Source organism: Symsagittifera roscoffensis, chromosome 2 (genome assembly GCF_963678635.1).
Source record: "Symsagittifera roscoffensis chromosome 2, txSymRosc1.1, whole genome shotgun sequence".
Taxonomy (NCBI): Eukaryota; Metazoa; Xenacoelomorpha; order Acoela; family Convolutidae; genus Symsagittifera; species Symsagittifera roscoffensis.
In genome coordinates, this window is record NC_087063.1 from 64,589,769 (window position 1) to 64,616,054 (window position 26,286).

The window sequence follows — 26,286 nt, forward strand, 5'->3', positions numbered from 1 at the left end:
TGGATATCAGTGCAAGCTGCTGCCCCGTTGGACAACTGAGAAAGATGCAAAGAAGGAAGATTTTGATGACTTGGTCCAGTTATACGAAGGCGTACATCCAGATGGTGACTGGAAATGTGGCACTTGCCCCTGAAATTTAAAAAAAACATGTGGCACTTGCCCCTGAGCACTGATACGCCAGAAAATTTCAGAAGTGCCCTCAGAGTGATTGCATGCACTGCTGAGCGCTCTTTTTCGAGCCTAAAAATACATAAAAAGTTACCTCGCTCTAATATGAAGGTCAATCGACTCTTAAGTTTTGCGCTGATTTAGATCCACAAAGATATGGAGATCAAAGCCGAGGATGTCAATGACAGAATTGCCGCAAACAACCAAAGACTCAATTTTGCCTTATTTAGTTTATTCTGGTATTGTATATAAATCAATGTTTTTGCCAAATTTTCTCAATCAGCACATCTCAAGAAAATTTCACCATCCGCCCCTGCTTAGAACCAAAATTAATTTATTTTGACTCCTCCCTCCGTTTGTTGAAGTAGTTAGTAAGTTTGATCAAATTTCGTTGAAAATCATATTTGATTTTTCAGCCATTTTTTTAATTAGAAAAACTAAAGCTCAATTTTTAATAGTATTACTCTTTGTGTATCAGAAAAAAAATGAGAAGCAGAATAGAAAAGCATCAGAAAAGTATTCATGGTGTTACATTTTGTGTGTCAGAAAAAATGCTGAGAAGCAGAATAGAAAAGCATCAGAAAAGTATTCATGGTATTACATTTTGTGTGTCAGAAAAATGCTGAGAAGCAGAATAGAAAAGTATCGGACGTTTTTTTTTCTAATTAGATTATGATTCAGATAAATCACATTGTTACTTCTCATATACTCAATCATATACCATTCAGCGTAATTAAATTTGAATATATGGTTCGTTCGACGTGCGTTTATTTGTTTTACAGCAAGTTGCTTTTTACTTCTAAATTTAGAGCTCACATACGGTAATCAGTTATGCTTAAGAAGAGCAAGTCCACTAAAACGAACAAGGATCGACGACCAGGCAACGGAGTGAGTTGAATGTTTATGTTAAAAATATAGTCACAATTCTCAAGTGCGTTTAAATTAAACACGGTTTTATGCCCCAAGATACATGCGGAATATTAAATGCAACAAGCCGGCTTGTATCAGGGCGAAATCTTGAATGTTCCGACTGCTTTTGAACGTCTATGGAGCAGTAAAAACATCAAAAAAAGAATGTAATAAAATAAAAAAAAATTTAATTTGAAATTTTTTGTGATAATCATACCCCCACACGCCATACAAAGTACAAAAAGATATTTTCTGCTGCTAGCATCAAATCAATCATGGCAAATGAAAGTTTTTTTTCTACCAAATTGTAACAATTTATAAGATTTATTAAATCTCCGCTCGCGCATTAATAGAACAAAATATATCGTGCGTTGAAATATTTTTTCAAATTTAAGCTTAGGACGACAATACATTTTGAATGATATTTTTTAAAAAAATCGTCAAAAATGTCTAGTTAAAAGGTCACAAAAAAACACCCGAGCACAAATTTTCCGTTACTTTCGTTACAAAAGTCGGAACAATAACATTGCCACAGCTCATATTGTACGTTGTTTTTTGAGCTTACCAGTCTGATGCAAGAAGACTAGGAAAATAAAAATATGGTAACGTTGAAATTATTCTCAAAATATACAACATTTCCTTGTTCTTTTTAATTTTTCTTGCAGCTTCTGAACATCCATGTAAGATCTGTTGAAAATTTTGAACTGAACTATTTCAGAGAAAATATGCAGATGAAAACGCTCTGCTTTTTTGAGGACTTTTATGTGACTTTTAGGATTTTTTCTTTTATAGGATTTTTTCTTTTATACGGCCCAACATTATGATATAGTAGTAGTTGAGCTTCTAATTTCATTGCAAATCTAGATTGTAATTCGCTGGGAGTAATTTTCAATCAGATTTAAGCATTTAATCCAATTTTCAAAGACGGGTAGACGGGCAAATTTTTTTTATTGGTAAAAAATTCGAGTAACTTGATTTATTTAACTGTTACTCCCTTTCTTGAAAGGGGTAACCTTCGAAGTTGTTTAATATCCCATTGAAAAAATCGACTCCCTGCGTTCAATTTTTAAAAAAATATATCTTACTTTCAATCAAGTTTTGTAAGTTTTTTGGGAGGTTGAAAAATGCCGAATTGGCCATATTTTGAACTAATTTATACGCACTGTTAAGGATTTCATTAATGATGTTGAAAGTGTAACGCGAGTTATTTGTACGCGGCAAAATATAGAAAAGACAGCTCGTATCAGGGCGAAGCCCTGATGTTTCGACTGCCTTTTAAGATTTATGGAGCAGTAGTAACATTAAAAAATTAAAAGTATTAAATTGAAATGAGAAATAAAATTCTAAAATTTAAAATTTTTATGAAGTCATCCCCCCATACGCCATATAAAGTACAAAGGATTTCGCTCATATTAACTAATCAGCTATGGCAAATAAGCTTCCTTGAACCAATTTGGAACAATTTCTAAGACGGATTAAATCTTCGCTTACGCGTTATTAGCGCGAAATTTATCGCGCGTTAATTGTCCCAAATTGGCCAACATGGCAATCTTTAACCCCCCCTAAATTTACAAAAAATGATCACAGGTAGAATATCTTTCCAAATTTTAGCTCGGGACAACACTACCTTTTGAATGATAAAAAAAATTCCGTCAAAAATGGTAGTTAAAAAGTCGAAATTTGTCTGAAGAAGAAAAAAAAACCCACCCCGAGCACAAATATTCCGTTACTTTCGTATCGAAAGTCTGAACAAAAACTACAAAATCGTTCCAAATTGAATTGATGCATTCTTCGTGTTATTTTTGTGCTACTCAAATTTTCGCAGATGGTTATTGATTTCAATCCTGAAGGGGCGTGCACTCCACTATAGTAACCTTGCTCTCCGGCAGCTCTCAACTGAGTCTAATTATACTGCCTGTTTAAAACTAATTAACCAGCACTACAAATTTGTTCCCAATTGAATTGAGGCAAGCTAAAAGATCGTTTTAATTCTAAATGTAGTCAATATTTCCCTTTCCAAAAAGTATTCATGACAAGTTAAAAAGCACTCGGAACTTTCAAGGCTGCGCCTTGATATACGAGCAATCTTGTTTCATACTTTCTATAACAATAACTATTCAATACCAGTTCAGGGGTAGCTTGGCTTACGAGTAGTCTTGTTTGCGACTTATTGTTTGTGTTTTTTCTTAATTTTACAAAAAGATCCGCAAGCACCCAAAATAAATTGTCGGTAATCATAAAAATTACTGCTCGTACATCATTGCAAACCCCCACAGGCTATGTTGATTATAAAGTGATGCAGTTAACGTCTTGCATCTTCATAATACGACCAAATGACTCGTCTCAATTCCATTAAGAACAATTTGATCCGCCACTGCAATACATCTGTTGTATCCAAAATACGTTATTGTATCCAAAATTGGGTACAAAATTTTTTTTTGAGCTCCGCGCAACAAAATTTGTCAGATGGTGGAAAAAAGTTTTGTCAAAGGAACGCATAGCCATCAAGTCGTAAAATGTTAAAATGTTTGAGAAAAAACCCATTCAAAGCATCAAAAATCCACATTTTTTTCGAAAAGAGAAAAAAAATATGTTGACTTATTAACTCCCTGAACACATATGTAAAATGATACTTCAACTGCAATCCTTTTGATTCAATTTTGGGTCAAGACTAGCAATTTGGCAATTCTTTTAGCTTGTTATGCCAGCATTGAAAATTTTAGTTAAGATGCCAAAAACATAACCCAAAATCTATATGCGTCGTGGATTATCCCATCACGACGCATAACAACTACCACAACTTTACCCTGATATACAAGCCTCGTTCATGTAGCGTTTCCATGTGCGTAAGAAATTGTTGAATAGGAGCATTTAAACAAGACTGCTCGTATCGAGGCAACGTCCTGAAACTTCTGAAGGCCCTTTACCATCTATGGTGTTCAATTCAGTATAAGGAATGAAGAACATTTTTAAATACACGGTTCTCAAAGTACAGAGCGGTTTACTCAGCAGATATTAAAACTAAAATTTGAACATTTAGTATGTCTCAGTTCCATTTAGTTCAAATTCTGATTTATCTCGCTCGTGATTCATCCCAATTTGATCAAATTGACGTTTTTGAAACTCCCATAACTTTGTAAAAAATAGACTGCGGTTCTCAGGCCTTCCCCATCAGCTTATTCCCTCCCCCCCCCCCCCCCCCACACACACACACACACATACACGCACACACTCACACACACACACTATTAGGAGAGTGTATGAAGTATGATCCTGATCAGTTTGTGCTTAGTGAATAAAAATTAGGTAAATACTCGCCAAAGTTTAACATAAGCCAGCCAAAGTGTAAGCCAGCTAGCATACAAAACAGCCAAAAATAAGTAATCTTTATATAATATTTAGATAACAACAAAAAAACTGTTGTTACAATGGTCATGCAATTTTTGAGCAAATAACTTATCTTTCGGCTGGCCTGCTACATAACTTTCGGCAAGATTTACAAGCTCTGTGAATTTTTGGCTGGCTTATACTTCTGGTTCATTCGCTTTTAAGTTTACTCAGCAGTTTTTTCTAGGCTCTTGTTGTTCCGGCTTTAGAAGAAATTTCGGAATATTTATGCTTGATGGGGTTTTTTTTTCAGTCAATTTTCGACCTGTTAATTAAGCGTTTTTGACAAACTTTTTTCTAATACAAATTGAGATATATTGCTGTTCTAAACGCAAATTTAAAAAATTATATTTAATCTATTAGCGTTTTTTGTAAAGTAACGGGCGTTTAAAAATTGTTAATTTGACCAATTTGAGATAATTAAAGTGCGATATATTGCTTGTTTGTAACACGCGTAAGAACCAAATTAATGCGTTCCAAATTAAATTGATGCCAGCATTTGATTCTCATTTTTACAATACGAGGCGCTAAACATACCCTTAGTACTTTACATAGCCTGTGGGGGGATAAAATGCACAAAAAATGAAAAAAAAATCTTCTTTTTTCTCAACTGGTTTGACAACCAAAAACAAAACTTTTCAATTAGACCTAAGTGATGTCGGAGTATTCAGGACTCTGCGCTGATATACGAGCAGTCTTGTCTAACTGCTCAAATCGACTTTTTGATTTTGAGTCTTTGGACTGATTGCAAGTGTACATTTACGGGTGCAACTTTTGGAAAGTTAATCTTGATAACTTTCAAAGCTTTCAATTTTTTTTTTTTTTCAACTGCTTTGAGTTTATTTCCGGGGTGGCCTGCTCATAAAGTTATAGGGCACACCGCTATCCTATTTTTCGGCCGGATAGGTCATGCAACTTCGATAACGATCCTAATACCGATCCTAATCTTGATTTTATATTTCCTAGTCTCAATAGATCTAGTATTTACTGGTATTCTTGTGAGGTTAGAAGAGAGGAAGGGCAACTGCTTTCTAAGTTAAATTTATTCTTCTCTGTCTGAAACTATAAATAGTTTCAGCTTTACAAATTATTATAAGTTTTAGCCATGGATCCTGATTGGTTAGTTCTAAATATTTTACAGTGATAAATCTCAAAGTATATAATAAAATCTTGTTTGAAATGGTTCCAGTTTCTACCAAGAAAAGTCAACTTTTGCTTCGTTAATAAAAAACTTTATAAAACTTCTTTTGCCCCTTATTTTTGCTCATCTGCGAAAAAAAATTTAAAATTGATACGCGTATATCACTAAGTACACTAGTTGTGGATTTCTGATTCTGTTTGAATGCATTTTTTAATGATTGCAAATCAAACAACGAGCATCTGTTCAGCTTATTTATTTATTTCTAAAGAGTTGGAGATTTCTTTGGTACAACCAGGGGCGGATATAGGATTTTTTCGAGGGGGGGCAGATTTTCAATAAAATTGCGAAAATTTTGTCGACCTTTTTTGTAGGTCGACCAAATTGATTTTCCGAGCTCTCCCAAAGCACTGCAACGAATCTGCTTTGGCCAATCGCGTTTTTTCGGCGCGCGCTCCCCCCTTAAATTTAGTATGTATTGGCGCCAAAGAGGCGCCTTTATGGAACCTGATCTAAACTATATTTTATGATTGGATAAATTAAATGTTTTACCAATGTAAAGTATTTAATATTAACCAATCATGATCCATCTAACTAACAACCCACTTATTTGTAAGTGCTGAAGTTACTTGTAACTTCAGCACCAGAGAGATTTGAATTTAACTTAGAAATTAGTTGGACTCTCCCGAGCACTTCAGCAGCCGCAATAAACCAGTATACCCTAGATCTATTGAGCCTAGCAGAGACTAGTTAAACAACCTGAGACTAGATAGTATAAGAGTAAGATTAGGATCGGTATTAGACTAAGAAGTTGCACGAATCTATCCGGCCGAAAATAAGATAGCGTGACGAGCAGACGGTGTACCCTATCCGAAATTACTCTATGAGTTATACACCCCAGTCCTAACTCATCTGGTGCGACCATAAGTCTCGAACAAGACCTTACTAGATTAGAATTAACCAAAAATAGATTAGAAATTAGACAAAAACATTTACAAAATGTTATACGACAATAATTTAATTGAAATGTCTCTCCGACTCAATAGATCAGAGCCAATATTCCGAACCATAACAGAACTACCCGGAATTGGAAGAAGACCTCGAACCAAAGACGACATACGACAAAGTAGAAACTTGCCGTATAGTTATATGATAGTTCGGCAAAAGCCAGAACAAACTTTTATATTTCGAATACTACTTGCAATGAATTTAGATTTCCATTTGCAAACATAAAACCTTGAAGTTACTCTTCAAAATCATTTCAGGCGCTAAACAAAATTAATATTATACAATAACGATTGATAAAAAGATCTTAGATCGTTTTCCTAAAACTCTGCAGTATTATACAAAACATGTTTGAAAAATATTTATTGGAAAATAAAAATAAAAATTAGTAGCATGACAATAATTGGCTAGTAATCATAAATCATCCTGTTGTTCCAGCTTCATCATCTAAAACATAACAGCAATCATAAACCCACTAACATCATCAAAACACTAAATCTTTCCTTTACACACATTTAAAATTTTATTAAAACTTAAATTCACTTAATTTTAAAACCAGATCATCAAGGCTTATCCTTGGATCTTAAATCATTTTCTACTTAATTAAATTTCAAACTTGATCATCAAGGCTTATCCTTGGATCAAACAGAACAACTTGGTTCTCCCCCACCCACTTAATTAGTGTCTAACGACCTCAAACGTCGATTCACTACCCAACCCTTTCTAAAGACCCAAGACTAATAGAAATTTTTAAACAAAACTAATCATTCAAATTAGGATAAATAGTGAAGAACTTCGGTTATTCATCCTTCACTTGACCCCCCCCTCTTACCAGACCCAGGATAAATCTTAGACTTAGTAAGTTTAAAATAGTATCTAACGAACTACTCGCGTTCTAATTATACCTGAACCTTGTGGATCGATTTACTATTCTCCAACCCTTGAACACAATCACTACCCCTAAGTAAGATTAAGTAAGTTAACACCTTAGCTTATACTAGTCACGAGAAAGTAAAAATCATTCTTCGGAATCGATATACTTTTCTCTCCAACCCTGAACAAATAGACCCAGGTTAAGCTAACCAAAAAATCGTAAGAACTAACAGTTTAGGAAAATAGAAATCATTTAACAACCTTTGCATCCGTCATTCTAAACCTTATGTCATTTAAAAACCTAGGAAATAAACAAACAATCGTTTTACACAATTGTGAAATAGATAACAAAAAATACGACCTTGTAATCACACCTCATACACAAACAGTTGGATACATTCGCACAAAACGACAAACACTAAAGAGGAAAATAATAACTAAACAAAGACAAATAACACGAAAAAGATTTTCAAAAAATCGAAACGCATTTTCAGAATCAGAAACCAACAGTTTAGACGAACTTTACAAACTAAAAGAATCAATAGATAAAAATTGCCCACTTCACGATCAACTATATTTTTCTGACTCAGAAACAACTTCAAATTCATCAAAAAGAGGAAAAAGAAGAATAAAAAAGCAGTATAAACACAAACCAGTACATTTATACAATTGGAATCAACCAATTCGACACATTAATAATTACATATTAACAGTCATCGAACGAAAAAATGAGCTCAACGCACACCCCAGGTGACGAAACTCCAGATGATGATGAAATCTTTCCTTTTATAGTAGATGCAGATACTGATAGAGGACAACACATATTTTGTCAAAATTTACTCGTAAATTTATTTGAACCCGGAATTAGTCCATGTAAAACAGAGTTCCCCGATGTAAAAATCAAAAGACAAATCATAGATCACTATCTAAAAGATATATGCAACATAACACAACAGTATGGAATCTACTCTATAGAATTCACTTCCCCAAACCATAATAATAGAAAATATACAATTCAAACAGACGATCTTGATTTAGAATTTTCAAAAGTTTTTTCAGAATATATAAAAAGCATCCAATACCATAACTCACAAAGAGCAAACTCCATTTTCACCAATGAAGTTTTCGCAATAATATATAGTTATATTTCGATATTAGAAAACGAAATCCCATTAACAAATGTCTCACCGACAGAAACATCTAAACATTTAAGAGTACGACATGAAATCACACTACTCTCTAGTTATTTAAACATCATTAAAGAAAATTTCACGAAAGACGACGTTTCACAACATACCAAACACGATTTACAAAAAATTTTGGCATGGTTCATAATAGATTATTTCACACACAATATTGATTTAATTGCACAAGCAAGAAAAAATTTTAGACCCCAAAATTCGAACGATGATACCGCTATCACAGAACAATCAGATTATGTTTGGGACCCCGAATGGTCTCATCCCGCATTTATAAACTTTCCACAATCAATCTCAAGTCAAGCAATAGGTACAATATCTTACATAAGAGATTATGTAAGAGTAATACCATTAACAATTGATGCAACACCATTAAACTATAATACATTTTTACCCGATACACAAAATAATAGTTTAAACTCTACTGTCATACACAACGAAAACCTCAATGGAACTAGGAATCTTACTCAACAAGATATCCAGACACCATCACACTTCATAAATGAAGAAATTGTACACACAACAACTACACAACAAAATATTTCACCAATACGCCCAAATTTAACAACACCAAGAAATACAAATCCTTCACAAACACAGGTAACCTTACAATCAACCGTTAAACCTTCGGTTGCCCCTAAATATTCACATATGGATTACCAAACATACAGACCCATGACAATACCATCAAAAACACGCAAAACATTCACTAGAAACAACTTTGCAGACCATAATTATAATTATACACATACATCAAAAACAAATTATCAACCACAAAGGAATTTTAATCAATATACAAAACCTCGAAACTGGGATAACCCAACGGCCCAATATAATTCCAAAAATTTTCAACCAAATCCTCCACAGGATCGCAGTGAAAATTACCCATTTTTTCAACAAAATAAAAATAAAAAACAAACATCTTATCAAATGGATTATTTATCCTCAGATGATGATTTCTTACAACCAGATATATTTGCACAAAATACTCAAGAATATCGTAGACAAGGAATACAGAAAACATGTACAAACCATAGAAATTTTTCTCCACAAACAATAGATGCACAACATCAACAACCAATTCAACAACAAAATCCAATTAATACACAATCTTTTCAACCAATTCAACAACAAAATCCAATGACTGCACACTCGTATCAACCATCACAAATGCAAAATGAAATACCACTCCCATATTATCTCCAACAACATGAAATAACAAGAAACCAACTTTCAAATTTTTCTCAAATGCCAAATGCAGCAGAATCATTACAAATGACAATGAATCCATACCTTATGGGTGGATCATCAATAACATCAAACAAACCCTTAATGGTTTTCACAGGAACAGACCCTGAATACTCTGTAGAAGATTATTTAAATGCAGTAACAGCAAATTTGATTTTAAATATAGGACCTGAACCAATTAATACGCCACTACATCAAAACTGGATACATCGACGCACAGCGTTAATACAAACAACCTTAGATGGCGCAGCCCAAAAATGGTTTTCAGTACTACCTCTAGAAATAAAATCAAACTGGAAAAGATTTACACAAGAATTTTCAAAAATGTTTGACTCCGAAAGAAACAAACAACAACAAAGAGTTTTATGTAATGAAATTCGCAGATTACCAAACGAAACCATCAAGCAAATAGCAGTACGAATCGAAACACTAGTTCGAAAAGCATATTCATTAAATACACATGACTATAAAAACACAAAGATGACAGAAATCTTAATGATGACCTTAACACCACAATTAAGGAAAATAGCAATAAAAAAGAGAGCATCCCATCCTTCTTCAATTCGAGAACCCGATTTAGATTTTAGAAAACTAGTAGACAAATTAGAACAAGCAGAAATCACGATGAAACTAGAAGAAACGGAAAATCTGAAATTACAATACGTTAACAGAATTGAAACGACTCCCACTAATATTAATAATATACAGGAATCAGAAACAGACCTCGTTGAAAAAATCACTGAAATACTCAATATTTACGAAAAGAACCCGAACTTTAAAGGCAAACCATCTTTCAAAAAATGGTGTAATTATTGCCGACGATACGGACATAGTATTTCCGAATGTAGACAAAAACAGCAAGATAGTCAAAATAAACCTCAAAAATACAAAGAACCAAATAAATCATTCTATCAATATATGAAAAAAGATCAAAATCTACCAAACAAAAATGTATACAGCAACAACAGTTCAGGAAAGCCACTTCCGAACAATACAAGTTATACAAGAAATCAATCCCCATATAACTCAAGTTATAGAGGAAGATCACCAGAACGAAGAAACACGAATAATTCATCACAAAATCACTACAATAGACCAAATAGTCGAAATAACTACTCCAGATCACATTCAAATACACAACGATTTGTTTCTAGATCTAATTCTCAACCAAGAAATAACTACTATCCAAACAACCAATCACGAAATTCATCATACAATAGGAATAGAAACTACTCCTATAATCGAAATAGAAGTTATTCAAACAACCGAAACCAGAGTTACCCGAACAATCAATCAAGGAATAACTCATATATTAGATCGAACTATAACAGACCAAACAATAATTACCAAAACAGATCGCGAAATAATTCACAAAATCGACACCCAAGTTATAATAATCGTTATAGAAATTATTCCCAATCACCACACCGGAATAATAATAACTATAATAATTCTAATAATCGTCATAGAAGCAGTACACCTAAACATCAAAGACAAATCAATCAAGTACAAGCTAACCCAGAAACAACATCAGACCCCCCAGGTATTGATGACACAGTTACTGATACGTTACAACTCAATCAAATAAATTGTACATCATCAGATTCAGAAAGTGATACAGAAAACACTCTTTCTATCAATATGATAAAAGTCGAAAATGACTATGAATCTGTCATATATGAACAACCCTTTCCATCACACATATATGAAAATCAATCAGAATTTCTTCAAAATTATTACACTACACCTATAAATTCCACACCAACGACGCAAGAAACAAATGAGATTAACACTACAGATCAAACCAATAAAAATACCAAAACAAAATGCTTGAACACAAACCATATTTATCAAAATATACAAAAAGAACAACCCAAAGAAAAAATTTGGACAATACCATTTCTCTTAGAAAGCCCAAGAAATAAAGAATTTCAACCACCAGACCTTGAAATAGATTTTTTAATTGATTCAGGAGCAGAATCAAACATAATAAACATTCCCACATGGAATGAAATAAAAACTTTACACCCAAAGCTAACACCTCTTGAAACCTCCAGTAAGCTAGCAACAGCACAAGGATCAACATTGATAAACTACGGAAAAATCCAATTATTTCTCCTCCCCACCAGAACAATGGAACAAAGCAAAATTTTAAATAAGCCATTTAAACAAATATTCCATATCACTGACATTAAATATAATATCATTGGAATACCATTTATTTCGAAGTATATACCAACAATTAACATCCTAAATAGTAAAATATTAATCAAAGATAAATATACAAAAACAAAAGAAACATCCTTAACATTTTTTCAAAGATTAAATAAACAACCACCATTCTTTTCAAAATTCTACCCGATATTTAACCAACAAAGAAAACACCTGAAACCACTATCAGGAAACATCTATAATTTTTCAATCAAACAAGTTCACCAATATGATAAAGAACAAAACAAACAAAAATTTTATATGTCAGATTTTGAATTCAAACCTATTCACAAATTCTTCAAAATCACAATCTCATCCATAAAATATTTGAAAAATTCGAATTCCGATATCATTTCCTTACATGTCTATAATAACACACCTTACCAAGTAACATTACCTTTAGGACTTTTAGGATATTGTGAAACCAACGCTACAATATCACCAATACACGAAAAAGCCTATCGCGTAAATAATATACTCCAATTACTAGATATTTGCCAATCTACAATTCTTAATGAAGAATTATCTATAAATAATATAATAAGTAACGAAAACAGAAATACGGATTATTTCACAAAAACTCCATATTTCAAACCTACATTCAACATAAGTAACTACACAGAGGACCAACAGAAATTTTTAACAATGTTTAATTTCCAACATTCACAAATAACACAAGTCGAATTCGAAAAGTTAGCCAAACAGCTAATTGAATATTCATCAGTCTATGCAACATCAAAATTCGATGTTGGAAAAATCAGTTCATCACTACATCTCCCATTAAAACCAGACGCAGTTTTCAAAAAACAGAGAGCAAGTAAAGTACCAATTCACTTACATGATAAAGTAAACAGATTACTCGATATTTTAGAACAGTACAATATTATATCACCAGTTAATAAAGAAGAACAACCAAAAGGCAACACATTCATCAACCCCGTTATCATTCTAGCTAAAGGAGAATCATTAAAAATCGTTCTCGACGCTAGATACCTCAATTCACTCATAGATGAATCAAAATGCAATTGGCCCATCGAACCAATACAAGTTATTTTAACAAAAATAAATGGCAAATACTTCACAACCGCCGATATGAATAGTGCATACAATCAAATGCCACTAGATGAACAATCACGACGTTTAACACAATTTGTTATCGGAAACCAACAATATGAATTTAACCGCTTATTCTATGGAATATCCATAGGACCAGCAGCATTTTCAGCTTTTATGAGCAAAATTTTTAGACCACTAATACTCAAGAAAAACGCAATCACCTATCTAGACGATGTTTTTATGCAATCACAAACAAAAGACGAAATGTTCAAAGTTTTAGAAAAATATCACCAAATACTTCAGAACGAAAATCTGAAGGCCGCCCCCGATAAATCACACTTCTTTTTGACAAGAGTTAAATTCTTAGGACATAATATAGAAAGAAAAACAATCACTCCACTGAAATCACGCATTGACGCTATTCAAAAACTTCAACCACCAACAAATAAAAAGAAAATCCAAGAATTCCTTGGAATGTTAAACTTTTTAAGTAAATATGTTTATAAAATGCAATTATATCTACGACCATTTTACAACATCCTTAGACAACAAAATAATTTTGAATGGAATACAGAACATCAAGCACGATTCGAAGAAATAAAGAAACTTTTAACTGAACAAATTTCAAACACAATTCCAGACCCTGATCAACCATTTTATGCAATGTGCGATGCTTCGAACTTTGGCATCGGTGCAGCACTATTACAATCACATAATGGTACAAATAAAATGAACCTCATATCAGCAAATTCTCGATTATTCACTCAAGCAGAGCTACGACTCTCAACTCTAATGAGAGAATGTACAGCCATAATATATACACTGACAGAATATGAATTTCTGATACTTGGATCAAAACATCCAACAGTTCTATTCACAGACCATAAACCAATCATCTTTCTCTTTACACAAAAATCTAACCCAAACCACCGAGTTTACAGATTTCAACTAATTCTAATGAAATTTCCAAACTTACATATAGTTTGGACTGCAGGAAAAAATCTTGCATTACCAGACACCTTAAGTCGAAATACACCACCTGAATTACTTACACGAAAAACAACAGTTGAAATACCCAAAAACATAAAATTCTACCTTGCAGAAAACGAAACATCACCCCGATTAGAATGCAAATATGCAGTTAAAACTGATATTGAACAATCACAAATAAATAATTTACAACATTTCCCACTTTATTTAGATTGTCAAAATAATCATTATGAAGTTGACCTACTTGGAACATCAACTTTTAAACCAATTCCATATTCCCAATGGATAAAAAATAACACCCAACAAAAACGAACAAAACAACACCCGCCTAAGAAAGACCATTTTCCACTAATTGAAAAAGAAGATTTAACTGATAAAATAAATTTATCAGGACCACAAACAAATGATTCAAAATACACAATAAATCAAGTTTTTGACCTTCACGACCCACTTGATACAATACCCTTATCTAAATTCGAAATTGAAAACATTTTTCTCCCTCCAACAGAAACAATTACAATTTCAACACTAAAACAATACCAGAATCTTGACCCAATAATTCGACAACTAAAATCATGGCACAAATATAAAACTAAACCTAACAAAGCAGATTCAACCATACTAGGCAACAAGACACTCCTCCGATATTTTCGCAAATTTAATTACACAACAATTAATGAAACTACAGACCTTTTAGAATACAACTTAAACGAATCCATAGTCCCCTGTCTTCCTTTAAGTATGATTCTCATCGCTTTTAATATTTCACATACACAAAATATTAAAGGACACTCTGGATCAGAAAAAACATATTCAAATTTTATACAAAATTTTTACTTCCCAAATGCACCAATCTGGATAAAAGTACTATGCAATGATTGTATAGTATGTCAGCTAAATAAACCTTACCCAAATCAAAAACAAATAGCACAAAAACAAGATTTTAAAGGACAAAGTTTGTACTTCAATCATCGTATCTCATTTGATACTAAAGGACCAATTTCACCCTCATCAGAAGGAAACTCCTACATTATGGTAATTGTTGACGCATTTACACATTATGTAGCACTTAACCCAGTACCACATTGTAACGCTTATTACGCTTACACAACACTCTATGAACACTGGATAGCAAAATTCGGACTACCAGAAATTTTAGTTACAGACAATGGTACAGAATTCATAAATAATGAAATAATAACACTATGTCATTTATACAACATTAAACACATACCACGTACATCTCATGCACCTTGGACAAACGGCTTAGTCGAAGGTATGAACCGTTCACTACAAGAATATCTTAGATGTATCATCAACGGAAATGATACAAAATATACCGAATGGTCAGCAGATGTAAAATTATTTCCCTTAGCATATAACTCACAAATTACGACAACACTAGGAATGTCACCATACGAAATGGTTTTTAACCAAAAGCCACGCAAACCAATAATGTTTACAGCAAATTCCCATAAAAACGCACAAGGTTATTGTAAACCAAATAAAGATTCAATTTGTTATAACCTACCTTTACATACACACGATGAAGATCATTTTCATCACCCACAAATCCTTAAATTAGCCTCCGGTACACACACCGAATGGATTTTAAATAGAGATAAGAAACACAATGAAATTTACCAAAAAATAACGAAAAAGTTATTACAAAGACAAAACATAAATGAACAAATCAATTCACGTTTTACACCAGCTTCCGATTTAAAAATTGGAACATTTGTTTTAATACCTAATTTTAATACTCAAAAAGGAATTTCTAAAAAATTACAACCCCTTCGAAAAGGACCATACCAAATAATTGCAAAACCCACTGATGTCACATATAAAATTACCGACTCAAACAAAAAAGAAATCGTTCAACATCGAAACAACCTATTACCTTATTACCCAAAAGAATACGCACTCCGCGAATTAACCCAATTATATTCTTTCACAGGATTAAAAATCATTCAAAATGAACCACATCTGAAAAACACAGAACAAAATGATAACCCCACCGAAAATCAAAACACAAAACCAACCGCCACCAAAAACAATACACAAAACCATAAAGAATCTCCAAAACAAAGAAAAAATAGAAAAATGACAGAACAAATAATACCCCAAGAAGAAATAGACAAATCTGAACATAGAAAAACAACAAGACTCCGAAATCAACCACGTAAAAACTACAAAATGTTCATCCCCCAATCTAAAATATTAAAGAAAGTAGAATTTAAAAAGTAATTTTAAGATTTTATACTTCACAATCTTGAAACCTCCGTAACATTTTTCATTTCAATTTTTCAAAATAACATGCTCACAAGTACGCAATAATTCTAGTTCAAAATAGACCAATAGGATTCATCCAATCCGCCACTTTCTCTAACTCAAACTAAGATCAATTAGACGAATAATCTAGAACTCCAGGCACATCTCTAACTATAACTTTACAACCTCCAGGTCAAAAATAAGCAAACCACTCCAACTTGACAGCTAAAATAAATATCACCATAATACCGTACCCCTCCCTTATCTAATAACCCAAAGATCAACAATATTTCCCCAACTCAGACCACGAATACCCCCAAAACAAATTTGATAACTTAGCCTAAAGTAACAAAATGAAGATTTTAATTAGCCTAAAGTATAAAAATCTCACCATACCCCGGATCATTTGACAAACAAAAATAAAGAAAAAGACGACCTCCCAGTCACCATGAAAATTGCCCCCAACAATTTTTTACAAAACTCAACCCACTTGTCAAAAAACTAATAAATAATTCGACCACACTAGAAAACCGCCTCAAACAGCAAAAAATATTCGACCAAGAGATCATTTCTTAAATGCTCTTCTCTCAAACAGTTGCTCAAATACTTATAAATTTTAAACATTTTTTTTCAATACTTGAAGCCTTTATAATATTTCTTTTTGATATACTTGAATATTTTCTAATAATCCTAATCATTTTTTGTAACATTTTTTTAATTTTCTACACTATACTCGAACTATTCCTCCAACTTTCCAAAACCCTTGAATATATCCACAGGTACGATTTTAACAACTTGTCTAAATGATACAAACAATTTTCAGTAGAACTGATATTTTTTTATTGTTTGTAATTTTCATAGCATTCTTATCATCCCTCATTTTGACAATATGTAAATGTATAAAGAAAGCAATCCTCACATTTGCCCTAGCAACAATCCTTCTAATTCTTTTTTTGGAAGAATATTATAATAAACACAAAATTTCTCACTAAAGTAATAATTCAAAAAACTATCAAAAATTGCTACCCAACAGTCACAGAATCAGTCTTCACCGACATCATCCCAAGATAACCAAACACCACCTTCAACTACTCAAAATCCTCAAACATCTACACGAATTTCTTTTCAAGACAATCCATACACTTTTGAAGAACGACATGCTCGTTTATCAGAACCACTAGAACCAGTTCAACGACAAGCACCTTTAAGCGAACCAACATATAACCTATATCCAACACTACCACAAGAACTAAGTAGAATAAAAAATTCTAGTCAAAACCAAAATACAGTCGAAATAAATAGACAAATTATACATCCTCGACGAAACAGAAATTTTCAAACTCCCCGAGTTCATTTTGATATACCTCAATCCCCATCACAAAACACTCCAGAAAACCCCATTGGTATATTACCAGAAACCCCTACGCTTCTTTCACAACGTAGCACCTCAAGCCTACCATCAGATTACTTAGGTTCAACACCAACATCTGAGCAAATACGTGAAAATCCCTTTAACCCCCCAAACCAGGCATCACGATTTCCATATTGGACTACACATTCATTCACACAAGGTGAACCAAATTTAGTCAATGACCCCATAGATATTTCTACGGATACAACAACATCCTCATCACTACCAGAAACATTATCACTACCATCAACACCATCAATAAGCCAGTTTTCACCACCACCCTTTAACTTAAATTTTCCAAATAATCTCGACGCCAGATATCGAGAACAATCATCAATAAATATTCCTTTAAGATTAGATTGGAATACATTCACAGCACCTCCACCATTATTTGGACAACATCAAGAAAGTAACCGCCTTCATAACTGGGCACTTAATAGATTACAATATCGCCAAGATATTCACAACGATATCCGCGATCACAATATTCAAATACTCCAACAAAACAGTTTACAATTAAAGTTTGAAATCACAGTTAAATTAAACAATATTACACAACATCCCTACCCATTAAACCCACCTAACATAACAGCTCAATCACTACCACCACCGTTTATAACTACTGAAGTAATATATAAATACGACAGATATACCAAAAACACAATTGGTTACATTACATTTTATAATCCATACTCAGGATTATCATACACATGTATATTCTAAAATTATTAATTTTTCTCCAACTCCTTTTTCTAGTAATCCCAAATCAAAACATAAACCCTTCCCCTCGTACAGGACCACAAGATTTATTAGTAACACATTACGATTGCGAAGAAAATGAACAAAAAACACTACACAAATATGCAATAAATCAAGTATCACAATGTGAAACAGAACCACAAGCTATAGAAACCACAAATGTAATAGCAACACTCTATTCAAAAGCCCGAGCAACAACAGTTACAGGTTATAAATTCACAGCGACATTTTCCGAAAAGAAAGTACATTGTTCACAAGTCTCCAACGGCAACAAAAACCGACTTGACCATGAATCATTCTATCAAAGTAATATAGAACGTCTTTTACATCTCAATCCCGACGATTGTAAAAATGAATTACTTAGACTAAACATCACACAAAATAAAAACTCCCAAAGAAAATTAGTTAATTTTCAAGTTTTTTCAGACTCTGTACATCAATCACAACTTGAAAGACACCAAGGACATATAAAACTAGACGAAAAATACCCGTATAACGGCGCACACGGACGATTAACCTATGACCTACATGATAAACATTGGATACCACACATTGGTATAAATAACCCATCAAACTGCAAAGCAGACACGAAAAATAAAGGATACCAAGAAATAATGTTTTTCGATTGGAAAATACAACTCGAAAAAATACAACTCACACGAGATTTATCTGATAATACAATGATCTATCAAGGAATCCGACTACCTTGTAAAAATGATCAAGGATATTGCGACCCTACAACAAGAACACAAGCAACAATTGTTTGGTTCCCCGAAGATACATGTACAACATTTCAAGTAGCAAAAATACACGCTCGTATGATAAAATTTCACGAAAAATATTTCATACAATCAATTCCTTATGAACAAGTCCATCCATCACGAAAACTAAGTTCTAATTTTAGAAACATTGACAATATAGAAAATAAATTGACACGTTTTCAAATATATCAAGAAACAGAACTTGCATGTAAATACAGGAATCCACTTCACAGAACACAATACTCTGAAATATTAGTTGAATACGAAAAAGGATTCGACATGACCACTGGAAAAGTAAAAATCGACCCATATGCCACAGGTCATCCTCCAAACGAAGGAACATCCTATATACCAGTTAATTTTGAAAAAAGCAACGGACAACCTGGTGGACATCTAAAACCTTATGACACCAGAAGCACACGCTTACAAGAATTATCACTAATGAATACTACATATTTCGGTAATATCCACTATGATATTCATTTAGATATGAAACTAGATTATACAATTAGCCGAATTTTTCAAGAAATGTCACTCTCCGAATTAGAAACACTACACCAACTATGTGAATTGGAACGAACACAAATATTACAATCACTTGCACTAGCAGTATTAAAAATACCCTACGCAGGATACTTATTATCAGGAAATAGATCAAATTTTTTAGACTACGAAGGAAACATCTTATGGTTTTATACTTGTACCAAAAAAGTATCACCACTATACGTTTTTGAAGATAAACGATGTTATAAAAGAATCCCTATCTTTTATAAGAATAAAGTACATTTCGTGGATACACTTTCACGAAGAACCTATTTCTGGGATACCGCAGTCCCATGTGGATCAGAAAATAGCCACAATGTAGTACAAGTAAACCCTGATGAAAATAAATATTATCTTCTCACTCCATATCCCACATTAATGCAATCACTCAAAAAATTTTCACCAGAAAGCATTCGCGCTATCGCTCGAAACCCAAATATAGACTTACAATCAATAGGAATCTATTCAAAATCAGATATTCAGCATCACATTAGAACACAACAATTCCAAGAATTATTAACACAAATGGACACTATACAAAGACAATCAATTGACCAAAATCTACGCAAACTTGCAGAAACCGCAGGTTTTGCCGATATCTACACACAAGACTATAGCGGATATTTTAAAGACATTAAAGATTATATATATCTAAACGGCGAAAAATACCGTCCCCAAGATATATCACCAATCAACATTTTTAGCTTTGTTACACTCAAGAATGAAATCCTTGATTTTCTAGGATGGCCCTACTACATCTTAGAAAAATTGACTATTTTATACGCAATGTTTAACTTTATTGGATTTCTTTTCTCACTCTTAAAAGGAATCTACAATACATGTGCTATACACACACAAGTAAACAGACAAGCAAGCGTAGCACGCATACTCTTTGCAGGATTTTTTGGAATCTTTTCTACATCTATAAACAAAATTCTTTTAGACGCACAAATAAAAGAATATAACACAAAAATAACAACACGACAAAATACATACGACGAAGAACATAACAATGTAGACATAACGCCAACGGCACCACAATTACCACCCCTACCAAATAACCATCCACTATCCCTAGTCCCACGAAATTTTCGACATTTAGCAATCACACATAATCCAAATTTTCGACTCAATACATCGCAAAGTCCCGTCCAACATATAATGACACATCAATCACAAGATGATAATACTTATGAACAAATTATTGAACAGCCCCATACCACCGCTTTTCAATCTCAAAATAATAATTTTTTTAGCCCACGATGAGCCGCCAGCTTGGATCACTACACCGATCAAATTCCCATCCAACCAATCTTACCTCTCCAATCCCAATCATACCACTTTTTGCTTTTCCGCCACCCGATTTTCCATCTAGCAATGTAACATCAGGCATGAATTCCGACACTAACTCACATATTTCAGTTTTATACTCCATCTCACAGCTAAATAACCCGAATATTGAAACCCCCGATGAATTTGCCGACTCAGAACCATCCCCATCCAATAATTTTCATAACCCATCTAATTTTTCTCAACCTCCTTTTCAACCCATATTGTCCAATAACCCTGACCCAATCACTCCCACACCCTCTTATGCTTCCCAAGTTACCCCAACCTATTCCTCATACCATTCTGACCAATCATCTCATTCTCCAGACACCCCCCGAATCTCCCCAGAGCTAGATAATTTTATTACCCTCCAACAACAACCCTACCACCTTAACACCCCGACCATAAACCAAATCTCCTCCACTACAAATTCATCCAATCCCCCTACACCCTCTTCAAATTATACTGAATCATTAACACCATCATCCACATCCACTATATCTTCACTAAACACTAATAGAGCTTACCGCACTTTTAAAAGAAAATTCCCCAAACATCCTTTCCCAGCAAAACCAGGAACAGCCCGTGAATACATCAACCACCCCCAGCATACTAACACTAAAGAATTTTTAGCCATCACTTTACCCTCGTTTCCACAATACACCTTAAACACCCCTCACGACGCTAACGAAACACGCAACTTTGTAGATGAATACGTTTTAATGCCCACTCTCTCTTGGACCTCATACTATCATTTCACTAACCCTCTTTGCTTACCTTTATCCAACACTTCCATCGATATAGAACGAAACAAAGACATGCTATATCAACTAACTACACCACTAACCGCTAGACAGTTTACTTACGTTGGATATAAAAAATCACTAAAAATACACACTGCACCTAGAGCTAATGAATATACACTAGAATACTACGATCACAACATCATCAGAGCTAACCAAGATCAATTCTTAGACGACGATCGCTTCGCTAATCCACAAATCACCGAGAAATTTTTCATCAAGACACCATATGTATTTACACTAAACATCTTCGACCGAAAGTTTGATCACATTATTTCAGAAGCACTAACAAACACACAAGCATACGAAAGTTTTAAAGAACGCTTCCAAATCTTTTCACTAACCTTTCATTTCCTTGCACCACACGAAAGAGATTTGCACTGCTCACATGATATTATGTTGCGCACTAAACAAACACATACATACAGTTACTATCGTTTCATCCAAAATCACTTTGACCTCCACACACCCTCTAGACAACCACACCATCGTTTTCAATTCATCAATTCAAAATACACTTCACCGTATTTCCTAAATTTCACATATTGTATTAAAGACACTAACCTCTATGGTATTCTTCGTAATTATGACCCCATAACCCAAATGTACATTTTCTGCCCCATCACCAAGACCTTCAACGCCGAAGAATCCCGACCCTTCCTTATCCCGCACGAGTTTGTACAGCCTATAGAAATCCCAATTTTAGAATTCATCCACAACACTAAATTTAACCACAAATTATATAACTTAATCCAAAACAAACCTTATGAGTTTGCAGTAGGCACTGAAGAACTAACCACTATTAAGGCACTTCAATTGCTTTGGCCACTGCTTCAGACTAAAAATATCATCCGCATTCTAGCTAAACTACTAACAACTTCAGAACTAATTCACGACATCTTCCCCCACGGTTTTTTCCCCGACGACTAACAGGTAAGTATGAATTAAGTGAATATTACTAACTAATTAAAATATTAAAAAACTCACCATACTTTATCCATGTTTTCTTTAGATTTTTAGCCTTCATCCGACAATCACCTACAAAAACCACAAAAGACAAATAAAAATCGCAAATTTCATCAAACAGATTTCAAAAATTCTATTAATCTCTTACACTTATAAATTAATAAATTTAATACCAATGCAGTAAATTCATCTATAATATTTTCCCCCAAAGCAGTAAATCTAATTATGATGAAAATTTGTATCTTAAAATTCCTCCATAACTAGCAGTAAATTTCCAAATTCTATGCAGTAAATTAATAAAATGCAATTGCAGTACTAACCTTTTAATATTTTCATTCATTCGCACAGAAATTCTATCCACACTCGCACAGCTCGCCCACGAAGAATTGTTTAAAATAATGAATTTCAGTTTCAAGTTTTCACACTCAACAACTCTAACATATAATAACATGTTTCAAACTTTCCTTTAACCCGGTTGGAAAGGAATCATATACTAAACAAAACTAACCAACGCAGCTTACTAAATACCACAAATCATAGAATAACAGCATGACTAAGAAAAGGAAACCAACGGTACCCAAACCGGATTAACCCAGTTTAAAACTGGATAATTTATTCTTTTGAAGACTATTATAAAGTCTAAGAAAGAAATAATAAAACACAAAAAAGTCGAAAGACAAACCCATACCACAAACAATTTGCTTTTTGAAAAAAGGACACAACCAACAAAACATAAGAAAGACCACAACAAACCCAACATAAAACGTTGTCACATAACAGGACCCCTCACAAAAACCGCATGAAATCATACTCCCACTCCTGGCCTAACCCACCAGGAAGGACGTCCTGAGCATGCTCTATAGCCGGCCTAACCCACCGTGCTACATCCACGCTTTGTGACCACACCTCTATTTTTAATAAGAGCTACTCAAGTGTGAGTAACTCTTCAAAATAACCGAACTAAAACAAAAAGCTTTTGTGAAAACAACTAACTAAAATCATTATTAAAAAATATTAAACTAATAAAAGTTTTATAAAATATAAAATCACATGATGCAATATATAGATCAGAATACAACACCAAGGACGAACATCAAAAGACAAGACGACCCCACTACACTCGAGAGAGAATGACCAACTACAATCGATATGCCGCTCACAACCACAACTCAAAGGATTTAGAGTACGACTTGACCTCGCAGAAAAGGACTTCATTGAACTAGACCAATGACCACCTCGATGTTCAAGTATACGTACAGATCCGAGTAACCAGGCATCCCCTCCACGCACAATCTCCACGCCATTCCCAAGCTAGATCAGACACAAAAGAAGTTCTCCACGAAGAACAGAAAAACCTGACATAGCCAACCATTCTGAAATCAGATTTGAGTTTGTTGCGAAGACTTAGTCGTTGTCACTAGAAGACACAACGTCTTATGTCTCTAACTCCAGCTTCCTGGAACTTCTTTAACAAAAAAGGAAACAGAAGAAATAAGATGTTCGCCAAACACCAACTTCCATCATCCATCCTTCGAATTGCAGAAGAACTATTCTAAAAAACTCTGTAAAACCCGGATGGGTGGAACCTGATCTAAACTATATTTTATGATTGGATAAATTAAATGTTTTACCAATGTAAAGTATTTAATATTAACCAATCATGATCCATCTAACTAACAACCCACTTATTTGTAAGTGCTGAAGTTACTTGTAACTTCAGCACCAGAGAGATTTGAATTTAACTTAGAAATTAGTTGGACTCTCCCGAGCACTTCAGCAGCCGCAATAAACCAGTATACCCTAGATCTATTGAGCCTAGCAGAGACTAGTTAAACAACCTGAGACTAGATAGTATAAGAGTAAGATTAGGATCGGTATTAGACTAAGAAGTTGCACGAATCTATCCGGCCGAAAATAAGATAGCGTGACGAGCAGACGGTGTACCCTATCCGAAATTACTCTATGAGTTATACACCCCAGTCCTAACTCATTTAGAAAACTTTTGTATTATCTCAAAATAGTACAAAGAGGGGACCCTTTGGGTCGACGGGGGGTGGAATCCGAGAGGGGGCGTCCGCATACCCCCCCCCTAAATCCGCCCCTGGGTACAACAATCGCTTGTGCCTAATTATCGAATAATTTTTTATAGGGTAAATCTTCTTCACCGTTAAGGGGGATGGTTGAAAGGATCCAAAATCGAAAAGGATTGGATGCAATTTTAACAATTTTTGCTTCAGGTATTTCGCTCCTCAAGTGAGCAACAGATATCACAGAATAATGTCGCAAAATCTCCGCCAACGGGAACCTTCTGGCTGGAAATCTCAAACAGCCTCAGAGTGGTCCCCAATATCCCATCAGAGCTAGAACAGTTTAATCCTCTCACAAAATGTTCCCAAGGTCATTCAAAAATAGTATCGGCACTTCTACTGTCTGAACAAAATGGGCTCCTGATAAAAGACTTACAAAGTTTTTTGGCTACCGAGCATGCATCGGAGAAATTGGACGACGAGTGCTTGTTTCTTCCGGCGCCTAGATTCAGCACGGTCATTTTATTCAAAAGCATTGATGATATCTATAAAGAAGAGCATCTCAAAAAGCATCAAATATGTCCTCAAAAAACACAATTCATTATTGATTCGCTGATTGATCGGGGTCAAAATCTGACACAATTAATTGGAAAGACTATGAGCATCGAAGAAAATAATGTAAGTAGTATTATTAATTTAAAATTTTCTTCACATAAGCAACACCTGTTTCATATACCCATGTATCCATATGTATCCATGAAGTGATTAATTTTCTAGTTTATTCGGTTAATCAGAGGCGGATTTAGGGGGCAGGGGGGGGGGGGGGGTCGGACACCTCTTTCCTTAGGGGTTCGACCCTCTGCCGACCCAAAGGGTCCCCCCTTGTACTATTTTGAAATATCCATTTTTGGTGATGAACTCTAAAGTTTTTTAAAGGCGCCTATGGCGCCTTTGTATACTAATTATGGGAGGTGAGCGCTCGCAGAAAAAACGCTATTTTTTGTTCAACATTTTCTAAAAGTACTCAAAAACGCTTTTTTGGCATGTTTTTTTTCAATATTTGACCAAAACAGGGACTCTCTAGTGCTTTGTGAGAGCTCAGAAAATCGATTTGGTCGACCTAAAAAAGTCAATAAAACTTTCAATTTTTTGAAAATCCGCCCACCCTCTTCGAAAAAATCCTAGATCCACCACTGGCGTAATCCATCCCGGGTTAATTCTGGATTTTTAAA

At 34.0% G+C, this 26,286-nt stretch overlaps 1 protein-coding gene across 2 annotated transcripts in view; it reads left to right on the top strand.

Moving 5' to 3' along the window:
- The first annotated feature begins 911 nt into the window (after window positions 1-911).
- The window catches only part of LOC134840190 (uncharacterized), a 72,774-nt gene continuing 47,399 nt past the window's right edge, over window positions 912-26,286 (top strand). For both annotated transcript variants that reach the window (XM_063855906.1, XM_063855907.1), the window contains exons 1-2: window positions 912-1,056; window positions 25,265-25,732. In XM_063855906.1, coding sequence (XP_063711976.1) covers window positions 1,000-1,056; window positions 25,265-25,732 — 525 coding nt within the window. In that variant the 5' untranslated portion in view covers window positions 912-999. The remainder of the gene's footprint in view (window positions 1,057-25,264; window positions 25,733-26,286) is intronic.